Source organism: Dermacentor variabilis, chromosome 8 (genome assembly GCF_050947875.1).
Source record: "Dermacentor variabilis isolate Ectoservices chromosome 8, ASM5094787v1, whole genome shotgun sequence".
In the NCBI taxonomy this organism is placed as follows: Eukaryota; Metazoa; Arthropoda; class Arachnida; order Ixodida; family Ixodidae; genus Dermacentor; species Dermacentor variabilis.
The window spans coordinates 13776030-13797294 of NC_134575.1; the positions used below are offsets into that span (position 1 = coordinate 13776030).

A 21265-nucleotide genomic window follows, 5' to 3' on the forward strand; every position below is an offset into this window, starting at 1 on the left:
CTACGGCTTACTTTATTATGTTACAGTATGTTTGCTGTGTTTTAGCAGAAGTGTCACTCACAAATTAGCTAGCTGTATATTTTACAGAGGTGTATAATACAACAATATTGACCACTTTGGATGTATTATTAGGTGCACTTTACGAAAGTTTGATACCGTTTCTTATTTCCGAGTCACAATGTTGCAAACCTATAGTCGTATCCTCTTTTTCAAACTTTTCAGTTTTCAATCTTCAAAATTTTTTGTCAATAATTCGACCACCTAAATAATATAATCTATTTCGCACAGTGACCAGATTTAAACCCGTTCTTATAAATGCAACAAGCTTCCTCAAATTAGGCGTACTGCATTCTCATGTATTTAGACATGAGCCCCTGAGCTAAAGCTTCCTCTTGAGGGCTGATCGAGATCGAGTTGTTGATCATTAGGATACAAACAAATTTGTTCTTGTTCGCCTATTTTTTGTGACAGGTAGACATAGCGACAGGAAAATAATGAAAAGATGACATGGAAGCTGTATGAGGCAAACCTTATTAGCTGTCGCAACCATGATCTCCCGTGAGACACTTCTGTGCGCACTAGGTGGTCAGTTATTACGCAGCTTTCCACTACGCCTTCTGTCATCGCAGGCTTAGTTTGAGCACACCGTTCTGTGCAACATAATTATTTCACAATCCGAAGGGTAAGGGTCAAAGTCATGGGACAAGGAGGCACATTGAACGGTGCAAAGATTGTTACACTGTGTGAACAGGAAATTAGCGTTCGCAGTGTCAAATTTGGTGATATATTTCATGGCACCGAAGTGGTCTGAAAGTAAAACAAAATGAAGTTCTATTTAAATGCAGCTGTCGTCAAGCTGTTAATATAAACGCACACCATATTAGCGAAATACAAAAAAATTATAATTCTCTTTTAATTATGTATTGGTTAAATATACCCGATCGCGCGAAATTGTGTCCGCCAACGTGCGTAAACCATCTGTTCATGCAGCGTTTGCGTAACCAGCCAAAGCTTTTTAAACAATATTACTCATATTTTGTCTTAGAAATTTCGATTTTCGAAAATCCCTAATAAGTACGCTAGTTACCACCTGTTGGCAAACCAGGAAGATCTATTTCTTGCTTTATGCTTTACAAGATCCATCTGCTTTCTGATTACACCAAATATTATCCAATAAGTATTCCAGCGGTGTCCGTTTCCGTTGTGCCATGCTCCTTATTAAAATAATCCACCAAACTTAACTGACGTTCCCTCAAGCTATTTATTTATCTACTTACCTACTTATTGCACGTTTTATATCCTGCCGGTGGCAGTGGTTACAGGAAAAAGAAAAACAAGAACAAAAAACAATGAGAAACGAAAAAAATAAAGTGATTTCTTTGCAAGTCGGGCAAGTAACCAACATTATAGTGAATAATTAGGATGGTAAAACGTATTCTTAATGTAGAATTTTTAACAAGAGCCTCTGCAAGTGCCATATCCTTTTTGTACCACTATAAGGGGAAAATGCACCTCTCTGTATATAAGCAATCTAAAAACCGGTTAAATGCATGCGTATAAGGTGTTCGGCACGGGCTGTGGCCGCCAACATTTCGTGGCGCAGTGGCCGATCAGATTCCCCTGGTGTGCGTCATGGGAGAGAAGACCAGCTCCGCCAACGCGTTCCCGGATGACGGGTTGTGCGACTACATCTTCTTCGACTCGCTCTACAAGAGCGGCCGCAACATGGTGTCCCGGCCGGCCACCTACAGCAACAGCCTGAGCACGTTCCTCAACGAGCACCCTGGCTACCAAACCACGAGCCTTGGAGTTGGCTTCTCGTACCAGTGAGCACTGGCGTCATTCGTCAACCCATTAATGCGGCTATTGCACCACGTCTTCTCGCTTAAATTATGCACTGGATGGTAAAACGGTAATGAAGACCTAAAACTCCAACAAAAGCTGATTTGAAAAGCCCGCAGTTTCCGAGCCGGACATGCTGCTTCTTCAAGCGTGAGTGCGACGAGCTTCGTCACGCCACATAGCGTATAAAAAGAAAAGCGACCATGAAATTTCAATGTAAAAAATTTCAGAATAGTTGACACAGCCAGTCATCGAACGTGTCACATTCCCGAAGCATTTCGAGCTGTGCATTGGCCGGCAGGCAAGTGAACTTCGGTGCGACAGTTTGTTAAAGGAGCACTTGAGAGAAACACTGCATCAATTTAGACTGATGAAGTATTCTTTCGAAGCCTTTCTTTCGCTAACTTTTAATTTAGCGGTAAATGCATGTTTACTACAAAACAACGCGAAGGCCAAACTGTGGAGTATCTTGGAATTCGCGGCATAAATTCGGCACCGGTACGTCAGCACGACGTCGCAATTCGTTTTTTTTTTATTTTTCATATTTGGGCTGTTGTAGTTCAGTGATAGTTCTCGAAAACTGCAACTCACACTTTAAGAATTATTCAGTAATATGGAGTAGATTTGGGAGTAGACTTGGCAGCAGAGTTGTAGTTGATTGTCTAGCATTTGTTAGAATTTCTTCTCAGGAGACAAACCGCTATAGTGGATAATGTTGTACTAACAATAAAAAGCACGGACTGTAGGACAAGTTGCCCATGTATTCTGGCTATGTTGCTTACGTTACTTAGCGCAATTTGGCCGAGAGCCAGAAATAACGTACGTACGTGTGCTACTATCAACTGTTTATTCACATACCGCCCATCAATATTTGTATATTGGTGCGCGAGCGCCCCGCCATCATCGCGCTGCTGCGCAACAACCGCCACATAAAAATCGCGCAGGTCAAAGAGCGTCATTCATGAAGTTGTATATCACTTTATTAATTCATCCGCGTCGGTTTTGATGCAAAAGCATCAAATGGTCCCTTGAGAGAAAAAGCCGTCGTCTGTAGCAGAGGGACGGTGCCTAAATTCCCATTGGCTGCGACGTCACGTGAGGAGCGAGTCTCGGTGGAGCAGAGCGGGCGAGACGGCGTTGCGTGAGGGGAGAGGGCACCACCGCGGCGCCACGCCACCAGCGCGCCTCAACGGAGCACATGCGGCGACGCCACACCGCGGGGCCAGGCGGGATGTCAGCGTGGCAGTCGCGTGACGCGCACGTGCGGGTGCCGCCGTCTCACTCTCGGAAACCAGCGCTTGGTCCTCATCTCTCTCTCTCCCACGCCCACTGGTCTTAGTTGCTGTGCGCGCCTGCCGGCACTGAGCCGCTGCTGCTTACTCGGTCTCTAGTCGCGCAGGACGCCGGTGCCAAGCGGCATTGGCGCCTCTGGTTGCGGCTGCTTGCTGGCTCCGGACAGTACGTACCGCTACGGTACATTAATCGCAGCGCAAAACTCGAAGGGCCGCTAAGTGGTGCCCACTTGGTCATTAGTGCTTTCGCACTGAAAAGTCACGAAACGTGCTTAGATGCCCTGGGATTTTTTTCATCAGTATCGGTCCACCTCTTTTCACTAAGTACCGTAGTCAGAAGGATGGAGTAGCGGTCGTTCGGTTCTCTACGTCCATATCTGCCTCCTTGATCATTCCACTATAAGAATGCGCTCTCTCGTCCCATGCCAGCAAGTTCGGCTCGTTATACTTACTGACTTAGTGTCGATGAGCCGGCATTCGCCTGACAATCGCTTCCATCATGCTGTGTGTCACTTCTGCAGCTACTTACCGATGGCGGAGGAAGACCTGAAAGGGAAATACCCGAGCCCACTGGAACTCTTCTGGGAGAAGGGCATCTACCATGTCGGGATCCTCGATACGCCTACTTTGATGCCCGAAGATCAAACCAAAGCGGCCATTTCAACATTGAAGGTAGGATTATTGGTTTGACAGCATAGCCACGCAGTCCTAAAAGAATGCGCAGAGCTTTCTTATCGGAGCACTAATGTGGAGCTAATCGGATATCTTACGCTACCCACTTTAGTGCAATGAATTTATCAACTTACGTGAACAATGCATGCAAGTTTGGCAACAAAGTAACGTTCTGTGTGCAAACTTGGATAGTACGATTTGAAATGCAGAATAACAAAAATATCTTCAAGGAAATTATCTCGCCTCTTCAATAAACTTATTTACTACTACCCGCCACGGGGGGTGTCTCATGCAGTCGCTATGTATGGTGCGCTGCTGCGTTCCGGGCGTGAGGTCGCTGGTTTGATACCTGGCCGAGGCTGCTGCATTCAGTGAGGAGTGCAAATCAATATATATTTGTGCACACAGCTCTGTAACCAAGAGAACGTGAGAGAACTCAACTGGTCGTAAATAATGCGGAGCTTAGGCATACATAATGCTACGTCGCGATGATAAGCTTATGCTACAAAGTCCCTTTATGACAGCGTGAAAAATTGCCATCCGCCTGGAAAAAGTGCAATTGTACAAACGAAACTGATACAGGTTGCTGAGGTAGAAAGCTTCGAACTGCAAGAAAAATTCGTCCTGGCCCGGGGATCGAACCCGGAACCAGCGTCCTTCCGGCACGATCGCTCTGCCACCTGAGCTGTCCAGAAGGATAGCAGAACGGCAATCAAGGGCAAATGGGATTTCCTCCATCTTCTACATTTCGGCATAACAAATTTACCAAAAGACCCTCCTGTTTTGCCCGCGTATTCGAAAGGAGTTGGCCACGTGTGTCGAGAAAGTTCAAATCTGGAGACACGGGAGACATAAGTTGACACGATACGCGTGAGAGATTATTTGTCGACAATCGGGCGTGGTAGAATTAGATAGAAACTTGCTGGGTGCGGGAAAACGTTCGAAGCCCCAATCACGATGCCTAGCTGGGAAAAATAGGTCATTTAATTGGCGTGGAAGAACGCCAGGGTGATATCTATCCATAGACACCGCAAGTTACCGCATGAAATTGCCCACCGCCGTCCCATGTCGCTCACCTTGTGTTCCGGCAAGGTGATAGAATGAACGGTCGCCTCTAAAACGCTTATTGTAGCTTCAGGACAGCCTACTGCCGGTCTATCCCCGAGTACCTTGGTTCCGCAAGCACAAGTTCCTGCAATATGCCAGGCTCACCATCCGTAAAAATTTACGGCTGCAGCAAGGCACAACTCCGCGTCATCGTTGGTTTAGAGATCAAATGCGAACTGCAACGAAACTTTATTCTTACTAACTTTGTTGTAAATTTGTTGTATGTGCCACTAAAGTAATCCAAACAAAGTCGCAGGACTAATAAATGTATAATTTTCTAATTAGGAAATTCCGTATTAGCATTTGAAACCATTAAACAACATTCTGTTACACAAACTTAAGTAATTTGGCATGTCTGGCCAACCTTTACAGTTCTTAGCAATTACATTAGTAATCGGTCACAAACTGTTGAAAGAACGCCCGGTAATGGCCGTGTTCTTTCTTTCAGTTTCGGTACCAAAAACGACTATAATTAAAGCTTTTTGCGACGCTTCTACTCGTATTTGAAACATAAAATTTTGCACAGTACCTCCCCTGTATCCGCACTATATCTTATGGTAGGCCTCTTACGCTGTCCAAAATTTAATTGCAGTTCGCTTTTAATCTCGTTCTCTTAGGTCCCAGTTCGAGGTAGAAATTTTTTTATGTTCCACCTACATAAATAGGATGACGTTCCAGGTAAAATTTGAAAATACTTAGAACGGCACACTATACATTCGTTCCACGTAGGCGCTGTTCCAGTACATGTGCGTGGAAGAATCTTGCAGATATGTGCAGTGATATCAAACGCTGTTCCAGTTAATAATAGCTATATCACTGGAACATAGTACCCAATTTTTTAACTTAAACGTTAAGCGTGTTCTAATATAAGCTACCGCGCGTTCCGTATAATTTGTCAGTTTATGTGGAATGCCGATGTATGCAAGAGGGGAAAGGTTTGCGAAAGTGTTCACCTCTACCTGGAAACTAAGTGCAGCAAAATTAAGAGTGTATGCTGCCTTAGCTGCAGTCATGACGGCGTCCGCAGGCATAACCTACGGTGCTCGCATCGCGATAGTGTTTGTCACTAACGAAAAAGCGACTAATGGCGAGAAGAAAGGCATTATGGAAGCCATGTCCCCGAGAAGTGCAATGAAATAATAAAGGTTATTGTTTTCCCATCAGTACCACTTTTAAGCGCATGTGCTTCGGGGAATTTCGGGAGCTTACTCTTCACCTTCAGCTAATGGTTTCTTTACTAAATCTACTAAACCTTTTGTTTCTTTGCAGGAAATCGATAGTCTGCTCGTAATGCAGAGACAGCTGGGAAAGCGAGCGATTTCTGTGCTCGCCGTGCCGGATCCGCAGTTGGACTGGGGCTTGTCGTTTGCCATCTATTTCAGGTGCGCGCCAACGGCTGTGTTCTATGTAGTAAGATCTTGATGAGGGCTATAGTTGGTTCATATTTAGAACTGAGGTTAAACAGCCCGAATAAAACAAGGACACGAGAAGACAAATACCACAGACAAGCGCTGACTGCCAACTGGAAGTTTATTTTAAATTCTCCAGCCATATTATACCTTTTTCAGCAAGGGCATGCGCACAGCTGTAACCTAAAGAATGGCTACGGGAGTCATTTAGCAGGACATTGTAACAAGTGTCCCTCTGTTCCCATATTTAAAAAAAAACCCAAATTCATAGGGAAAGGAATATGTAAGAGGGAAAGGGAAATAATAGAGGCTTACTGCATTAGAAAGGAAGGAGATAAATGTGTAAGCGCTCCCTTTCTTGCCTTGTCGGGAAAAGAAATGGTTTTTTGGATGAAAGATTACGATGTTGCTGATTTGCAGATGTTTTTGCGACTGGTGTGCGCATGCCCTTGCTGAAAAAGGTATAATATGGCTGGAGCTCTTTCATTGAAACACTGTCCCGTTTGACCTATATAAGTTTTTCCACAGCTCACCGGTATCTGATAGATAACGGTGCGCCTGCAGTCAGTGAAACGGGATTTATGGTTTGTGGTGCACAGGGGCCTTTCGCGCGTCTTCATGCGATTACATATCGAGGACAGCGTAATTATAAATATAAGTATAGTGTAATTCCCGCTAAGTTGGTGGACATGCTTGTAACGCGAGTGTTTAGGTACGTTGAGGACTACTTAATTGTTATGAAGAAAGATACCTGTATGCATTTTCATGACGTGGTCGAAGAAATTTTGGACTTGTTCATTAACTCATCGGGACGACTAAAGTTCCAATATGAGTTGCCAATTAACAAGCGCATTCAGTTTCTCGATATTAATCTCCGTTTTTCTTTGGACAAGCATGTATGCTGGCGATGTCATCCCAGATCTAAGAAAACCTTGTTAAGCTACGACAGCGCACACACTAAATTTATTAAGAGAGGCATAGCAACCACGTGCATTAAGGCCGCACTGAGTAAGTCGTGTGAGCATGAGTGCGATCAAAGTTATTTAAATCAGATAGCGTGATTACAGAACGTAGGCTTTCCCAGTTCTGTGATCACTTCAGTATGCGAAGCCATCTTGTAGAAAGAGAAAAGAGTAAGTTCCCGAAACCATATCACAAAAAGAAAAGAATAAAGGCAAGAGACAAGCGCACGTGGTGCCATACTTGCACAAGTTGTCGCACAATCTAAGGAAAGTTTCCAATAGGCATAATATTAATTTGCTTTTCAGTGCCCCGTGTAAGCTGTCCTCGATATGTAATCTCATGAAAACGCGCGAAAGGCCCCTGTGCACCACAAACCATAAATCCCGTTTCACTGACTGCAGGCGCACCGTTATCTATCAGATACCGGTGAGCTGCGGAAAAACTTATATAGGTCAAACGGGACATTGTTTCAATGAAATAGCTCGTCAGCACAGCAGTAACCTAAGGAATAGCTACGGGAGTTATTTAGCAGGACATTGTAACAAGTGTCACTGCACCCCCGTATTTAAAGAAACCCAAATTCATAGGGAAAGGAAAAGGTAAGAGGGAAAGGGAAATAATAGAGGCTTACTGCTTTAGAAAGGAAGGAGATAAATGTGTAAGCGCTCCCTCTCTTGCCTTGAAGAGATTATGATGTTGCTGATTTGCAGATGTTTTTGCGACTGGTGGAGGCATGCCTATGCTGAAAAAGGTGTAAAATGGCTGGAAAACTTCAAATAAACTTCCAGTTGGCAGTCAGCGCTTGTCTGTGGCATTTGCTTCCTCGTGTCCTTGTTTTATTGGCGTGTTTAAATTTTTATTCTATGTAGGACGGCATATCCTGCCCTCCCCCTCCCCCCCCACCCCGTGTACGTATAGATGTTGTAATAGGGAATTCTAGCCTATCCGCATGCATCTTACCGCTTGCCAGCTGTTTCTCTGGCTACTGGAGAGTTTTAAGGAAGCAACAATACTAGCAACGACATATTGTGTCCCTTCATCTAACCACAATGCTTTCTACACGTTTTCGCATTACATAATTGTTCCTGGGGGGGGGGGGGGTGTCCAAAATTAAAGAGGCGCCAAGTTCACGATTAAGCCGCTACCGAAAATTTACACCAGCAGCAGAGTATAATACCACTGGTTGCTGTAATGATCTGTAGCTCTGTGTTTGTCTGGTTGAGCGTTGCGTGATCAGGTGACGCCACCAACCCGACCGCTCATGTTACGTCTCCTGCAATCCGGTAATCCGCAAACGGTAAGAAATTTGCGGACAAACAAGCTTTCTAATGTCAGTTTGTACAAATGTAAGTTTGTACAAGTGAACGAACGTACAAATGTTCTAAAGAAATGTAGCGTCAGCCCTGTCGCCTTGCTTGCGTTCAAAGATGAAAAGAAAACGTTCCTTTTATTATTATTTAATTTTGTTTTAATTTCTTATCCCGAAACAGCGATGTCGACTTCACCCCTAACCTGGTAATATCTGTCGGCCACTACCGCTTTGGCGACAACACGGTCAAGAATTGCGTCATCATGCCTCCAACACGACATCCGTTCGACATTCCACCGGAAGACATTGCCAGGGACTACAACTATGATCTGGTAGGCATGTTTTACCAACTATGTAATGTTGAAGGTTCAGTAACCAAGAATGTCACCATGATCATCGGTCTCTTTAGGTTCACTGCCGGACGGTGGCCTATCGCAGTGATATCCAAGTTTTTTATTTTTTACTCAGACCTAAGTCGGGACCTCTGTTCTAAGCCAACAAGAGGGAATGGGAAAGCTAGAAAAAAATTAAAAATCGTCCAATGCAGGTCAACTAAGCAAAAACAAATCGCGCAAACCCTTTGAAGTCTCAAATGATGTTTGTCACCAACATGTGACACCATGTTGTCGCAGCTCACTGCCATGCAACTATTGTCACTTATCGACGTCATGCACGTCGAGATCGCTGGGTTCTTTTTCGCTCCTTTCTTCCCGGGATGCGTTGTCTTCTGTCGTCCATGCGCTGTAAATAAATACCTCGTAATTAACGCCCGCATGATGACCGCAGATCTCGAGAACACTTGACGGCGCTAGAAAAGAGGATGAAGCGCGTACAACGTGGACCCGTCTTATTCGTTACTGTCTCTAGCGCCATCACGTGTTTTCTATATGTGTAATCAACTGGCACAACTCAATATATTGCTCGTTGACCGCAGCTGATAGCCACAATTCAGCTTGCCGCCCACCTAAGAGACTCGGGCTTGGTTCGACTAAAGTCCCTAGACTGTCTGCTTTGTTTTTTTAAAATAATGACATCTACCTCTTCTCCCGACCCCCTCTCACACTAAGCCGGCGTCAGCCGCCATATTTTCCCTAACCTCCCGAAGTGGCGGATACGCCGCTTCTACTGACGGCGCTGCTACCGCGGCCCGAATAGAGCACGCGCGTTACAAGAACTTAGGAAGCAATGTGCTGAAGTTAGAAACGGCGCTTTGCGTCAATACGATGTGCTTAAACATCCTAAATGTGTCAAAACTGATCCGCTTAAACGACCGGGGCCGAAAGTGTAAAACGCTGTGATGTGTCTCAACACGTTCAAAAGAAAAACGATATATATATATATATAATCTTTCGCACAAGGACAAGACTAACAGATAAACGCGCACAGAGACACTTCTCACTATAATGCGTCTTCAGCCTGCCCTGAATTTTACTCGCATCAGCGTGCGAGTGACTACGGCGGGAAACGCGTAGGAAGAGCATGGCTGCCGGAAGCAGCTTTCTACGGAAATGAGCGCCGCCCAATGAGATCCGTCGGCGGGACTTTATATGTATCTAGGGACTTTAGCTTCGACCAGTCGGTGTTTATGGGCCGCTTCTCTTAGTCGATGTGGTACTAGTAGGCAGTGTAATGACACCGCTTGCTACGTGTCATTACGATGGATGGGGCGACGAAAACAAAATGACAAGTTCGCTGCAACAGGTGCGTTTTTGAGGATCGCTGACGAAGAAAATGGCGCCTTCTTGCACAGCTTCCATCGGCTACAGAAGTGGATGGCTATGGCTATTGCTGGCTACAGTGCAATTTCTAGTGTGACTGCGAGACGGCATTAGTATTGCAAAGTATCCATAGTGATGCTGTAGTTACAACAACATCGACCAACCTGTCTATCTTAAGCCAAATCGTGATTAAAAGCTAAATCATGTTAAAAAAATATAGGTCGGCTTACATTTCAATAAGTACTATTTGCCTTTTGCGATAGCTAACGCTCTCCTATGGCTCCAAACTTCTCAATGCTCCAGTCACCTGCTGGAGGAAACAGTCAACCATAGCATACAAATGCTTTTTTTTTTCAGCAACTGCGCAACACAGTGTTGTGCAGCCGTTATTTTGTTTATTCCATGGCGCTTGCGCATTGGTTAATTTTATTGATTTGAAATATTTCTTTCGCGTACTTTGAGAAACCGAAACGTGACAGCGTTACTGGAGTGATGTTTCATTTCTGTTTCTCCCGTTTCATGTTTGGAGAAGTATTTGCCACCGTATGCCATTTTGTGAGCACGTCCTCTAGGACAGTCCCCTTCTTGTCCACTCGAAAATTTTGCTATTCAGACACCTCGAGTAATTAATCACTGCAATTGACACGCCAGCGAATATCAACTAACATTGATCGCAACGCGCGGTATTCGGTTTCACTACTTTACAGTCGACTGCCGTGTATAGCATCCGAGAACTGTACTTGAAAAGAGTCAGCAGCAGAGGTCTGGTGTCCGTGACCATGAAGGGCCGTTGGACGGTGCCTATGTCGAGCAACAACGTGGACTTCTTCTCGCGCTGCCTGTCAGATCCGAGCAGCAAGTCCGACTTTGGCAGTTACACAGAGGTAGGTGAGCAGACCGCAAGAGAAACACTTCGTGATTCCGCTGAAAGCTCGAGACCAGCGTTGGCAGTTTAAAGGGGCACTAAAGGCAAATACTAAGTCAAGTTGAAGTCATAGATCAGTGGTCGAGAATTTCTAAGGCGACAATATTATCGCGAACAGAGCCTTAATAATCGAGAAATCGAGTTAAATGCAGGACATGATTAGCGACTGCCCCGGGACATTCCAGCAGTTGCCCGATGACGAAAGCACCCTCAGTTAAATTCTGTCGCTAGTACTGAACTACTCGTTGAAAAATAAACATCCTCGCGTTGTATTATCAGGTGAAATAAAATGCCAGTTATATTTCATGTTTAGAAAGAAGAGCTTACTGAAGTTGCTGTTGACAACGACGCGGTTGGTGGAAAGGTTTCGGTTTTGTTCTACTCTGCGCCGCCCACGCTTTCGCGTTTCAGTACTTTCCTGATAGCGTAGTGCTGCGCTGGTTCTGCTGGCTCGCGAAACTCGCTCAAGCTACAAGTAGCAAAGAATTCAACTTTCATGTAATGTCCCGGGGTGGCCGAACGATCTACGCAACGTGACCAAAAAAAAAAAAACAGGCGCTACGGCGAATCCGCCGCTCTGGATGGATGGATGGGTGGAGGGAAGGTAGGAGCGTCCCCTTTGAAACGGGGTGACGGCAGTTGCCACCATGCTCAGCTTTTTATTTTGCCTTTTATTTTTATTCACCTGTCCTGTGTGTTATTAAAATTCTCGATTTTCTTTAAATACGTCTTCTTACCCTTTTAACCTTATGTCACCTCTCTGCTCTTGAGCCACCAATCCTCCAATCGCCTTTTGATAATTTCCACCGCATATTTATTTACATGACTATTATCATCTCTGAACCCTAGGGCCTCAGGAAGCGAGACTGTGGCCGCATCGACATCGGGATTGATACCATCACATTTTAGTACGAGGTGTTCTATTGTTTCTACAGATTTACCACACACAGTACATGTGTCTTCTTCTTCGTTAAATTTCTTTTTATAGCTCCGCGTTCTAAGACACCCTGACCTAGTTTCAAAGAGAAGGGCACTACCTCTTGAGTTATCATAACGCTTCCTTCCTGATCTGCTGTTTCCAGTCTCGATATAGTTCAACACTATGCTTCTTTTCCATTTAATTTATCAAATTTTTACCTTCCACGTTTTTAACCTGTCGTTTAATGCTCTGTCTTTCTTCGTCCTCGTGTCTGGCATACTTACTGGTTAGTTTCCTAGTTCTTTTCCTCCATTGTGAGTCAACGCTCTTTCTGTATAGGTATTTAAATACCTTAGGTGCCTACCTGTTATCGTCCAATTTCCTCAGGAGTTTTTCGTATAGGATTTTACTCTGAGCTTCCCGTGCTGAGCTCTGAGCTTCTGAGCTTCCCGGCAGCAAAGGGACGTGATGGCGTATGCGACGTCAGCACTCTCCCGGTTGGGTGGCGGGAGATTTGAATTTCGAAAAAGGTATTTGGACCCTTCAGATACAATTTTCTCGAAACTACGCTTTTTCTTGCCACGAAAATAAGCGTTGCGAGGTTTCTGGAAAATTATTTAAACAGTACACGTCGACTTAGTATTTGCCTTTAGTGTTTCTTTAAGGACAAAGTCGTTATATGTAGCGAATCTTTAGTCTGCCCTAGAGATAAAAGGCCTGCAATAGTTCACGCGCGGGGCTATTAGGGGAGGTTCATGGGACAAATTTGGCTGATCATTGCGCCAACTGCACAGCGTGCGAACCGCGACTGAGTGACATAAGAATCCTAGGCAAAGGTCGCGATAAGACTGCGCGTGAACTATCGGAAGCCTGTTATATCAGGAAACGGGGAGATGAATGTGTGAGCGATACGTACGTGAAGCTCTTCAGGGTAGAAATCGAGTTTCTTGAACGTGTGTTGTAGTTTTAATGATTATGGTTGCCTTGTCACTACGTTTGTCCATCGTTGTTATGCACTGCCATGGCTTCCTTTCCGCATATATTTGCTGGCGTGGCTACAAATAAAATAGATGTGAGTTAGCGCCTGTCCAGTGTCTTTTTCGGCTGTTCGTGTGTCTTCCTGTGCGCTTATTTTCCGTTGATCTGCAATGCACCGCCTATCCCGTCAGCAGGTGTTGTTAAATTGTTTTTTAACAGCCATTTATTTAGCGCTTCTGAAAAGCTATAGCCGTACAGCAGCCAGTCATTATTGAAAAGATTGATCGAAACCAGTCCCTAAAAATGTCGAACGAAGTCACTCGTGCAGTTACTCTATGACCACGTTAACGATTTTATGTTTAAACCTGGTTCTAATGGCCGAGATAGTTGGCTGTCTATTTTTCGCTAGCCAGTAAAAATTTGACTGTTTGATATTTGATTCCACATTCGATAGTTACTATTCGTATTTGATTCAAATTCTAAAAGTCGAGTGTCACCCAGCTTTAAAATTAAGACATATGCCCTTCCATCTCTGTCGCTATTTCCAAGTGCATACCTAAAACCTTATCATTGAGACATGTAGGCACACGTAAAAGCTGTTCTTGTAAGCAAAAGCTCAATCTCAAAATCAGATACCATTTGAAACAAATGGGAGTTTCTTTTCACTGTTCACAGTCTGACCGAGGATTCACCACCGCTGTTGAGAATATGAAACTGCAGTATTAAAAACAACAAGGAAAGTTTATGAATCACTAAAACTTGAAATAAAAACCGACACTTACGTTGAATTCATCACTACCACCAGCATTAAGCATATTTCGCTAATACTGTAGTGTATCAGTCGATTACCTGGCGATATTGTCTATAAAGGAAGTTACTAAACACTGATGCAAATAGCGACCTCAGTATTGATTGCTGCATAATAAGCCGTAATTTGACGTGTTTTCGTCATTGCCCGAGTTTTCTCGACCACAAAGTGCTAATCGCCGGAGAAAAACTAAGTGTCCGTTCACGAACAATCAACGTGCATCTTGTGCAGCATCCGCGTTGCATCCGATTACTTCTTGTTGTGGGCGCAAATTAGCACTGTGCCATACGAGGCGTCTTGTTGGATTAAAACTTCTTTCTGGGCGAGTCGGTGCATACTTGACTTGAAAATTGTAACAGCGCTAACACATGCATCCACAAAGTGTCTCGTCCTTGTTACTTTGTGGATGCATGGGTTAGCGCTGTTACAATTTTCACGTCTTGTTGGAACTTGTGGCATAATACTAGGATATCATTATCTGTTTCATTCGGTTGTGAATCGTGGTCACGCGTTTCTGCGCATGTCTTCGAGTATGTTGAGGAGTGTGTTGGCGTACATACTCGAAGGTTTGTTGTGGCACTAGTCCTCTCTCCTTCATCTGCGTATGTGTTAATTTGCGCCCCTCTTCTAATTGCTGCGTTAAATCGCCGCGATGGCTGAGGCAGCGACGCGCGAGCAGTGGCACGAGCGTGTTCGCGCGGTTACGCCGAGGGACGCCGACGCTCAGCCTGCAGGAACATGCGCCTCTAAGAGCTGCGCTCTAAAATATTAGAGGGTCTACAGTATCATAACATGAAAAGCAATATATATCGCTCGGGTGGTCACTTCACTGAAGTGTTTGTAAACACGGTCCCGCGCACTGGCAGAGTTTAGTTCATAAAGAGCAGCCGGAACTGTGTGGTTTGCCCAGTTTAAAAATCTGTGTGTTTTATGTGCTGCCTATACCGCGCTTGAGAAGGACCGCAACCCATGCGCTCGATAGCAGCCAAAGCTCTATAGGAGTATCGACTTTATTTTTTCTCAGGTGTGTCCGGACGCAAAATCCGCATCCAGTGTGACGAACCGGGTTCAGCTAACTTACTCGGGCCAGCACTGCGCCATGCTGACCTACGACCCAGGCACCAAGCGCGCGTTCGTGTATGACAACGAGGATGCATTGGCTGTCAAGGTGAATGAACGAATGAATGAATGAATGAATGAATGAATGAATGAATGAATGAATGAATGAATGAAACCACGTTTATTACACGAGGTGAACGATTCTTTTCACTCTTTTAAAACTTTTTTTCGGCCATTCTCTCACTTTGCGGTTGGACAGTTTCTCACCGGTTAACAGACAACTTGGGCCACTAGGTGCCACTAGGCCTACTAGGCGGTGTGTGAAAGTACCGGCGAACGGACTTGCATAAAAATTTCGCATGCTGACCAAGTATGCGCACCTGTGTTCTGCGTAAGAAAAAAAAAATTTCTTGCACAAGATTTGAACAAATAATGTCGTCTCACAGGTAAAATATCTAAAGCACACAAACCTATTAATGCAACGGGGAAATATATTAATCGAATTATTTGATTTACTTTAGTTTCTTAGTTTTAGAGACGCAGTATCTCCCATTCGACGTGTCCCCGTCTTCCGCCAATCCTATCGAATGAGCATATGTGCCACCGCCATTCTTACATAAACTCTAACCAAACCAAATATGTATTTGTATAGCATCAAATATGCATCACCGATGAACAAAGATTCGGTTCACATTAATCCCACACGTGCTTTGAATCTGCATAACTATTTTTTTCCGCTTTCTTTCGCCCGATTGCGAAGCGTATTTTGCAAGCATTTGCCAACACTTTTAGATTACAACACAAGTCCATGAGCTGTCTCGCCATTCGAGCAAGCTTTCGTTTAGTTACCTACCACATACGGGGCAAGTTTCGTAGCGCACACCGCAACGCGGCAAAATAAGCAAGGGTCAGGTGTGACAGTGACTCCAAGACTAAGCGCCATGGAGGAAAGCCTGCGCGCAGAGGTCTTGTCTCGGAGTCCAGTGGGTGTATGTCGCCATTGCAAAAGACTTATGCCTATCAACTACCAAGTAACGTGATGTCAAGCAGTCAATTTTCTCAAGTCATCTCTCCGTTAAGTAAACTCCCTTGCCATTTCTCTTTCCCATGCCTCCAAAAGTCGGCCCAACACGACACCTCCGAGCCACGGCTGTACTCTTGCTCGGTCGATTCGGCTTAAATTTGCTTGGCTTCCGGTATGTTTTAATAGATGTGTGCTTTTTTGAACAGAGTGTTCGAGAAGTCGGGTTTCCCTGCCAGTCAGCTCGGTGCACATTTTCTCCCTATGCGCTTTAGAGCGCAGCTATTGTTCCTGCGGCGAGCGGCGGTGGCGTAAGCGAGCCAACGAGCACGGCGAAAGATGAAAGCGAACGTGGGGCGCCGCAGTGCATGAAATATGCGAGGAGGAAAGCGGTGCGGGTGCAGCAGAACCAAGAGGCGGAACGTGCGGGCGGGTATGGCGAAAGCGTGAGAAGAAAAGCGCAGTGCGGCTACGATGGCTACGAGATGGCGCCAGAGTACAACGCCCATCGTCTGGTAGCGAACGCGGAGCGCAGCAGAAAAACGTATAGTGCCGCGCACGACTTTCGACGACCGCTACGAGATGGTGCCAGAGGAGCGCGCCGTCGTCAATTCACCGATGGTACGGTGTACCACTGACGTCACGCGGCGTGTGCGTCCAACGATATTATATATGAAAACAAAGCGCTGCATGAGCCGTGGTCTGTCGCCGGCGGCTGCTGTGAAACGCGCCGGCCCTCGCGATCTCCAGGCAGTCGCGCCACACTTCACTCCGTTTGCAACGTGTCGCACGAGCCGCATTGTCCGCGCCCAGCCATTTCATCGCTAAATGAGAACACGTACAGAGCGGCGCTCAAATTTCGCATTAGTAAGCATCAATTGTCGGCGAATTTTTTCGCAACTGGTTTCTTGCAATGCGTACGTTTATCTTCATGGCAACATTGTTGTCGCAGCCATTGCCTCTGGATGGATGGATGTTACGAGCGTCGCTTTTGGAACAGGGCAGCGGATTGCGCCACCAAGCTCTTGCTATTACACCTAATGAGTAATGTCGTACCTAGGGTAAAAGAGCAAAAAAAAAAAAAAAACCGCGATGAATACCCACAACCAAATTTTCTGACCCCCTATTGCGAACTTTGTTTTTGTACGTCTCCGTTTCTTGTCGTTTGCTTACTTTTCTTCCATCAATCTTCCAGTAAGCCTCTCCCAATCGCCTCTTAGAAAAGGCGCCAGCTCCACGTGGAGGTGGGAAATGGAAATGTCTATCACGACGCACGGGCGCCTAGATCGGCGCGCCTGCCGCGCCCGCCGGTCCACGCGGCCCTGCCGACATGATAAGCCGTTTTTTTTTTCGGTTTCCTGATCTTTATTGGCTTCAATCACGTGATGAGGAAGTCTTCGCTGTTTGCTGTCTGGCAGTGGCACGACGAAAGAAAAATCACGTATTACTTCCAAGATTCAATTCTCACGCTCCGACCAAACTCGGAGGCTATATGGTAGTGTTTGCACAGCATTTCAAGGCGGAATTTGAAAAGTGACAAAGTTAAATCAGATAACTGGCTCTTTACTGGCGCTTGAATGTCTCCGCACTGTCCTTCTTCTTTTACGTTCTAAAACACGGGCCAAAAGCACAATGCGCAGCAAGCCTATGAGCATCAACTTGCCCAAGAAGAACTTGTTTTAAACCAGGGGAACATAAAGTGGTATCTCGGGCTATTGGGTCGTACACCTTAATCAGGAATCGTGGTCGGAAAGATACGTATGGAAAACGTAGGCGATGGACAGGCCATTCTTTTTGTTTAGCGTAAAACGTACCTATGTTTAGACCATGTTTAATTTAGTAACATTGCATGACCAGTACTCAAACCTTCCTTCACCCTTGCTGTGCGAGTGCGACCATAGACTTAAATGAACGCGTTTAGTGACTTCAACATATTAAATCATGTGACTGCCAAGAATCAGTACAATATAGCTGACTTCATGATCAACAGACGCACCGGATAAGGCTCTGCAAATATTAAATTTTTTTGAATACCTATCATATTCTCTGTTACTACATTCATAATTGATGAGAATATTTCAATCTATTAGATCTTCGTTCGATCTTTTATAATTCGAATTCAAATTCGGACTAGTCGAAGGTGACGAATGTTCCTTTTTTCGAATATAATTATCAACAAGAGTGATTAGTCTTAGAGAGGAAACTCCGATGCGAATGACAACCCTTTCGAATGATTTAGCTGCATGGAAGTTGCGGTTTTGGGTAAAGACACTGGCTCATAGCAGAAACTTATATGGTGAATTTCCAGCCATTCATTAACAATGCCCCGATTTATGAAGCTTATAAATTTGTTTTCTTGGTAACGTCAAATATTGGGCTACTTGTACAGTGCTAGTTGGACAATGCTAGTTCTGGACAGTGTCCGGGACAATGCTAGTTGGAAATAGCTGATTGGACAAGGGCGGTCCTCCTCTGTTTTTATGTTCTGTCTTCGTCTAAGTAGTAGCTCTGTTACACTTATAATTGTTTTGATCTCGTATGCTCTAACTATAGTCTACTATTAGGGCAATTTAACCTTGCTACACCTCTCTGCTACAATGCGCGGTGGGATAGTATTACACCTCTTCAAGGAACACACCAGCCTCTGCACATTTGGTGTCATGTGGTCTTTTTGTTTCATTACTGAAACATGGATGAGTAAACTCGGCCACCCTTGAAAACACTGATTCAATGTTGGTGACTTGGCAGGCTGATACTTAAACAATGTGTGTTCTCGCAAAAGGTTTTAGAGCATCGGTTTCTGAGGCGGCGTGCAACGTCCCATCGCAGCGTTTAACCAGTGTAATCAATGAGTTTTCCTGAGCCACATATCTTAGCAAGTCTACTGGGCAGCTTTCACAATCATCTTGTGATGGAACCTGATTTTTTTTTTAGAGCGCAGCTCTTTGGCGTCCGTTCCTGGGTTTCGCGTCGTCGTCGGCGTCGTCGTCGTCGTCGGCGTCGTCGTCGGCCTCGTAACCAGCTCCGCCCCCCTTTCATCCCCCCAGCGCTAGCAGCGACCGACTGATACCGCTGGATGCCGCTGACGCCGCTAGAGAGTCAAGATAACGTGACTGCATAGAACACCGTCGCCGCCATGCAGAAAGAGGAGGAAAGGGTCCCCCCCCCCCCCTGTTCTTGTGTGGCGGATAGCTGGGGTTGACTCACTATCGCCGTCAGCGGCATCAGTCAGTCGCTGCTATCTCTTCCCTCCTCCCTTTATCGTGTTGTCCGCTTGCTGCGCGCGCTTCTGCCCCCATCGTTTGCCGCTGGGTGTACACGCCGCCCCCCTCCGCTTCCGCTTACTGCTGGTTGCTCTCGACGGCGGCGATGAGCCTCCGCTTCGGCGGCGCGAACTGCAGGGTCTTCTCGGCGGCGGCGATGAGCTTCTGCTTCAGCCTCGCTTACTGCTGGTTGCTCTCGACGGCGGCGATGAGCCTCCGCTTCGGCGGCGCGAACGGCAGGGTCTTCTCGGCGGCGGCGCTTAGCCTCTGCTTCCCCCACGGCTGTGACAACCTCGCGAGGCACTTGTATAGATCTCGTCTTTGAGAATCAAGCATTGGTGTACCAAGTCGAACATATATCAGTCTATTTCTCCGACCACAAAGCTTCCTTCATGACTGTCAAGAACTGTTAGTGGAGTCTTTGTTAAAGGAATACGTGTGAAAAATAAAAAAAAATTATGTGATAGCGCATACATGTGTTGCTCGATTTCTTTGCCTCAATCTATCCAAAAGGTGAAACAGCTTATTTGCTGCGCTCAAATTTCGCATTAGGAAGTAACGTAATCGTCGGTAATTTTTTTTCGTTTTTCTTGCGCAGCTGTGTAGCGCAGGAGCCCAAGACCCGGAGGTGAAGTTCGGCATCGCCGCTTACGACATCGACTACGAGGATTATGACAACCAGTGCGGCTCGCTGAACAAGTACGGCCGGCACAGCCGCTTGAAGCAGCTGAAGATGGTTGTGGACTACTTCAGGAGCCATAGTAGTCCCTCGTTCAACGAAGAAGCCTGCAGAGTGTTCGGGGGGTGAGGGCGTCGAGGTTGACCATGTGCTTGTCCGATGCCATTCCGCATGCCAAAGCAATGCCGTGAAATATACTACTCATGGGTTTGTGGTTCTAGATGTATCTTATAGTGAACATTGTTCAAGACGACGATATAGCTTGATAAACGCAACTTCGCTTCGGTGCAATACACATTTTTGGCCTAATCAGTTCCGCAGCAATCTACATGGTCAATAAATTTTCTTAATAGGAAATAGTGTCATTCAATTGAGGGTACCATCATGCTACAAAAGAAACCCAAACGGAGTTCTTGGCAAGAAAGCTTCATAGATGAAGAAAAATTCGCACTGCTCGAGGGATCGAATCCGGGAAAAGACCTTTCTTGAGTGGTCGATGAACCATTTGGACTTCCAGGGGCTTTCAGACAGACAGCCCTTGGACCCCTTTCTAGGGGCTGACAGCCTATCCATCTATTTGTGTCTGTTTTCACGCCAAATTGGGTCACTGGGAGCGGGTATAGTCCATGGTTCCGGCTGTAAAAATTTTTACACCCTTAAAGTTGTTTTCTCAGAAAGTGACTGAATAAGCCCCATTTCCTTTTATTTAGCAATGAGCGGTGTCAAAGTAAAAAAAGAGTATATATATATATATATATATATATATATATATATATATATATACCAGTAGAGAGAGACCAAGACGACAAGATTAACCCTCTCAGCGTCACTGCCGAACAGGTTCAGATAGGGATGTAAGAACCATATCAAGAGAACATTTGCTGTAAACCCTGTCATTTTTGTCCTTCTGTAGTATGACCAAAAATAAGGCACTTGCCTTACTTGTACATTACGGCAATCGGCCGCGACAGCTTGGAGAATCCTGCAAACTTTTTTTTTTATTCATTCTGCCGAAAACCGCGGGATGTACCCGGCAAAATTATATTTCTGTCAAGAGAAAACTGTCGATTAATTTAGATGGAGTGACGGAATAGGAACAGCTGTTAATTTAGCGAATTTCGCTTCACTGGCGCTAAGCGACAGCTTATAGAGAATAGAGTTTCGATCTGATTTCGGCAGCCGCGGCAGCGCCGGACCAATTGCACTTCACGCTTTTGCCGGTAGCTGCTTGAATAAGACCGAGTTCCCTCGACTGTCAGAGAATAATGTGTTCATTTTGCGAAGTCCGGTTGATTGACGGA

The 21265-nt window shown here is 45.4% G+C and overlaps 1 protein-coding gene across 1 annotated transcript; it reads left to right on the top strand.

Annotated features, from left to right (window-relative positions):
• Positions 1–1610: 1610 nt before the first annotated feature.
• LOC142590884 (uncharacterized) lies at positions 1611–20321 on the top strand. Its single transcript, XM_075703282.1, has 7 exons — positions 1611–1826; positions 3656–3806; positions 6183–6295; positions 8776–8926; positions 11020–11196; positions 14967–15110; positions 19884–20321. Exons 1-7 carry the CDS (start codon positions 1633–1635, stop codon positions 20091–20093), a joined length of 1140 nt encoding a protein of 379 aa, XP_075559397.1. The 5' UTR covers positions 1611–1632; the 3' UTR covers positions 20094–20321.
• The last annotated feature ends 944 nt before the right edge of the window (positions 20322–21265 follow it).

Bases quoted from the DNA above. Each gene is read 5' to 3' on its own strand.
- LOC142590884 (XM_075703282.1), top strand. From the start codon at position 1,633: ATGGGAGAGAAGACCAGCTCCGCCAACGCGTTCCCGGATGACGGGTTG. The intron at 3,807-6,182 runs GTAGGATTATTG...GTTTCTTTGCAG, and splicing joins CGGCCATTTCAACATTGAAG to GAAATCGATAGTCTGCTCGT. The intron at 11,197-14,966 runs GTAGGTGAGCAG...ATTTTTTCTCAG, and splicing joins ACTTTGGCAGTTACACAGAG to GTGTGTCCGGACGCAAAATC.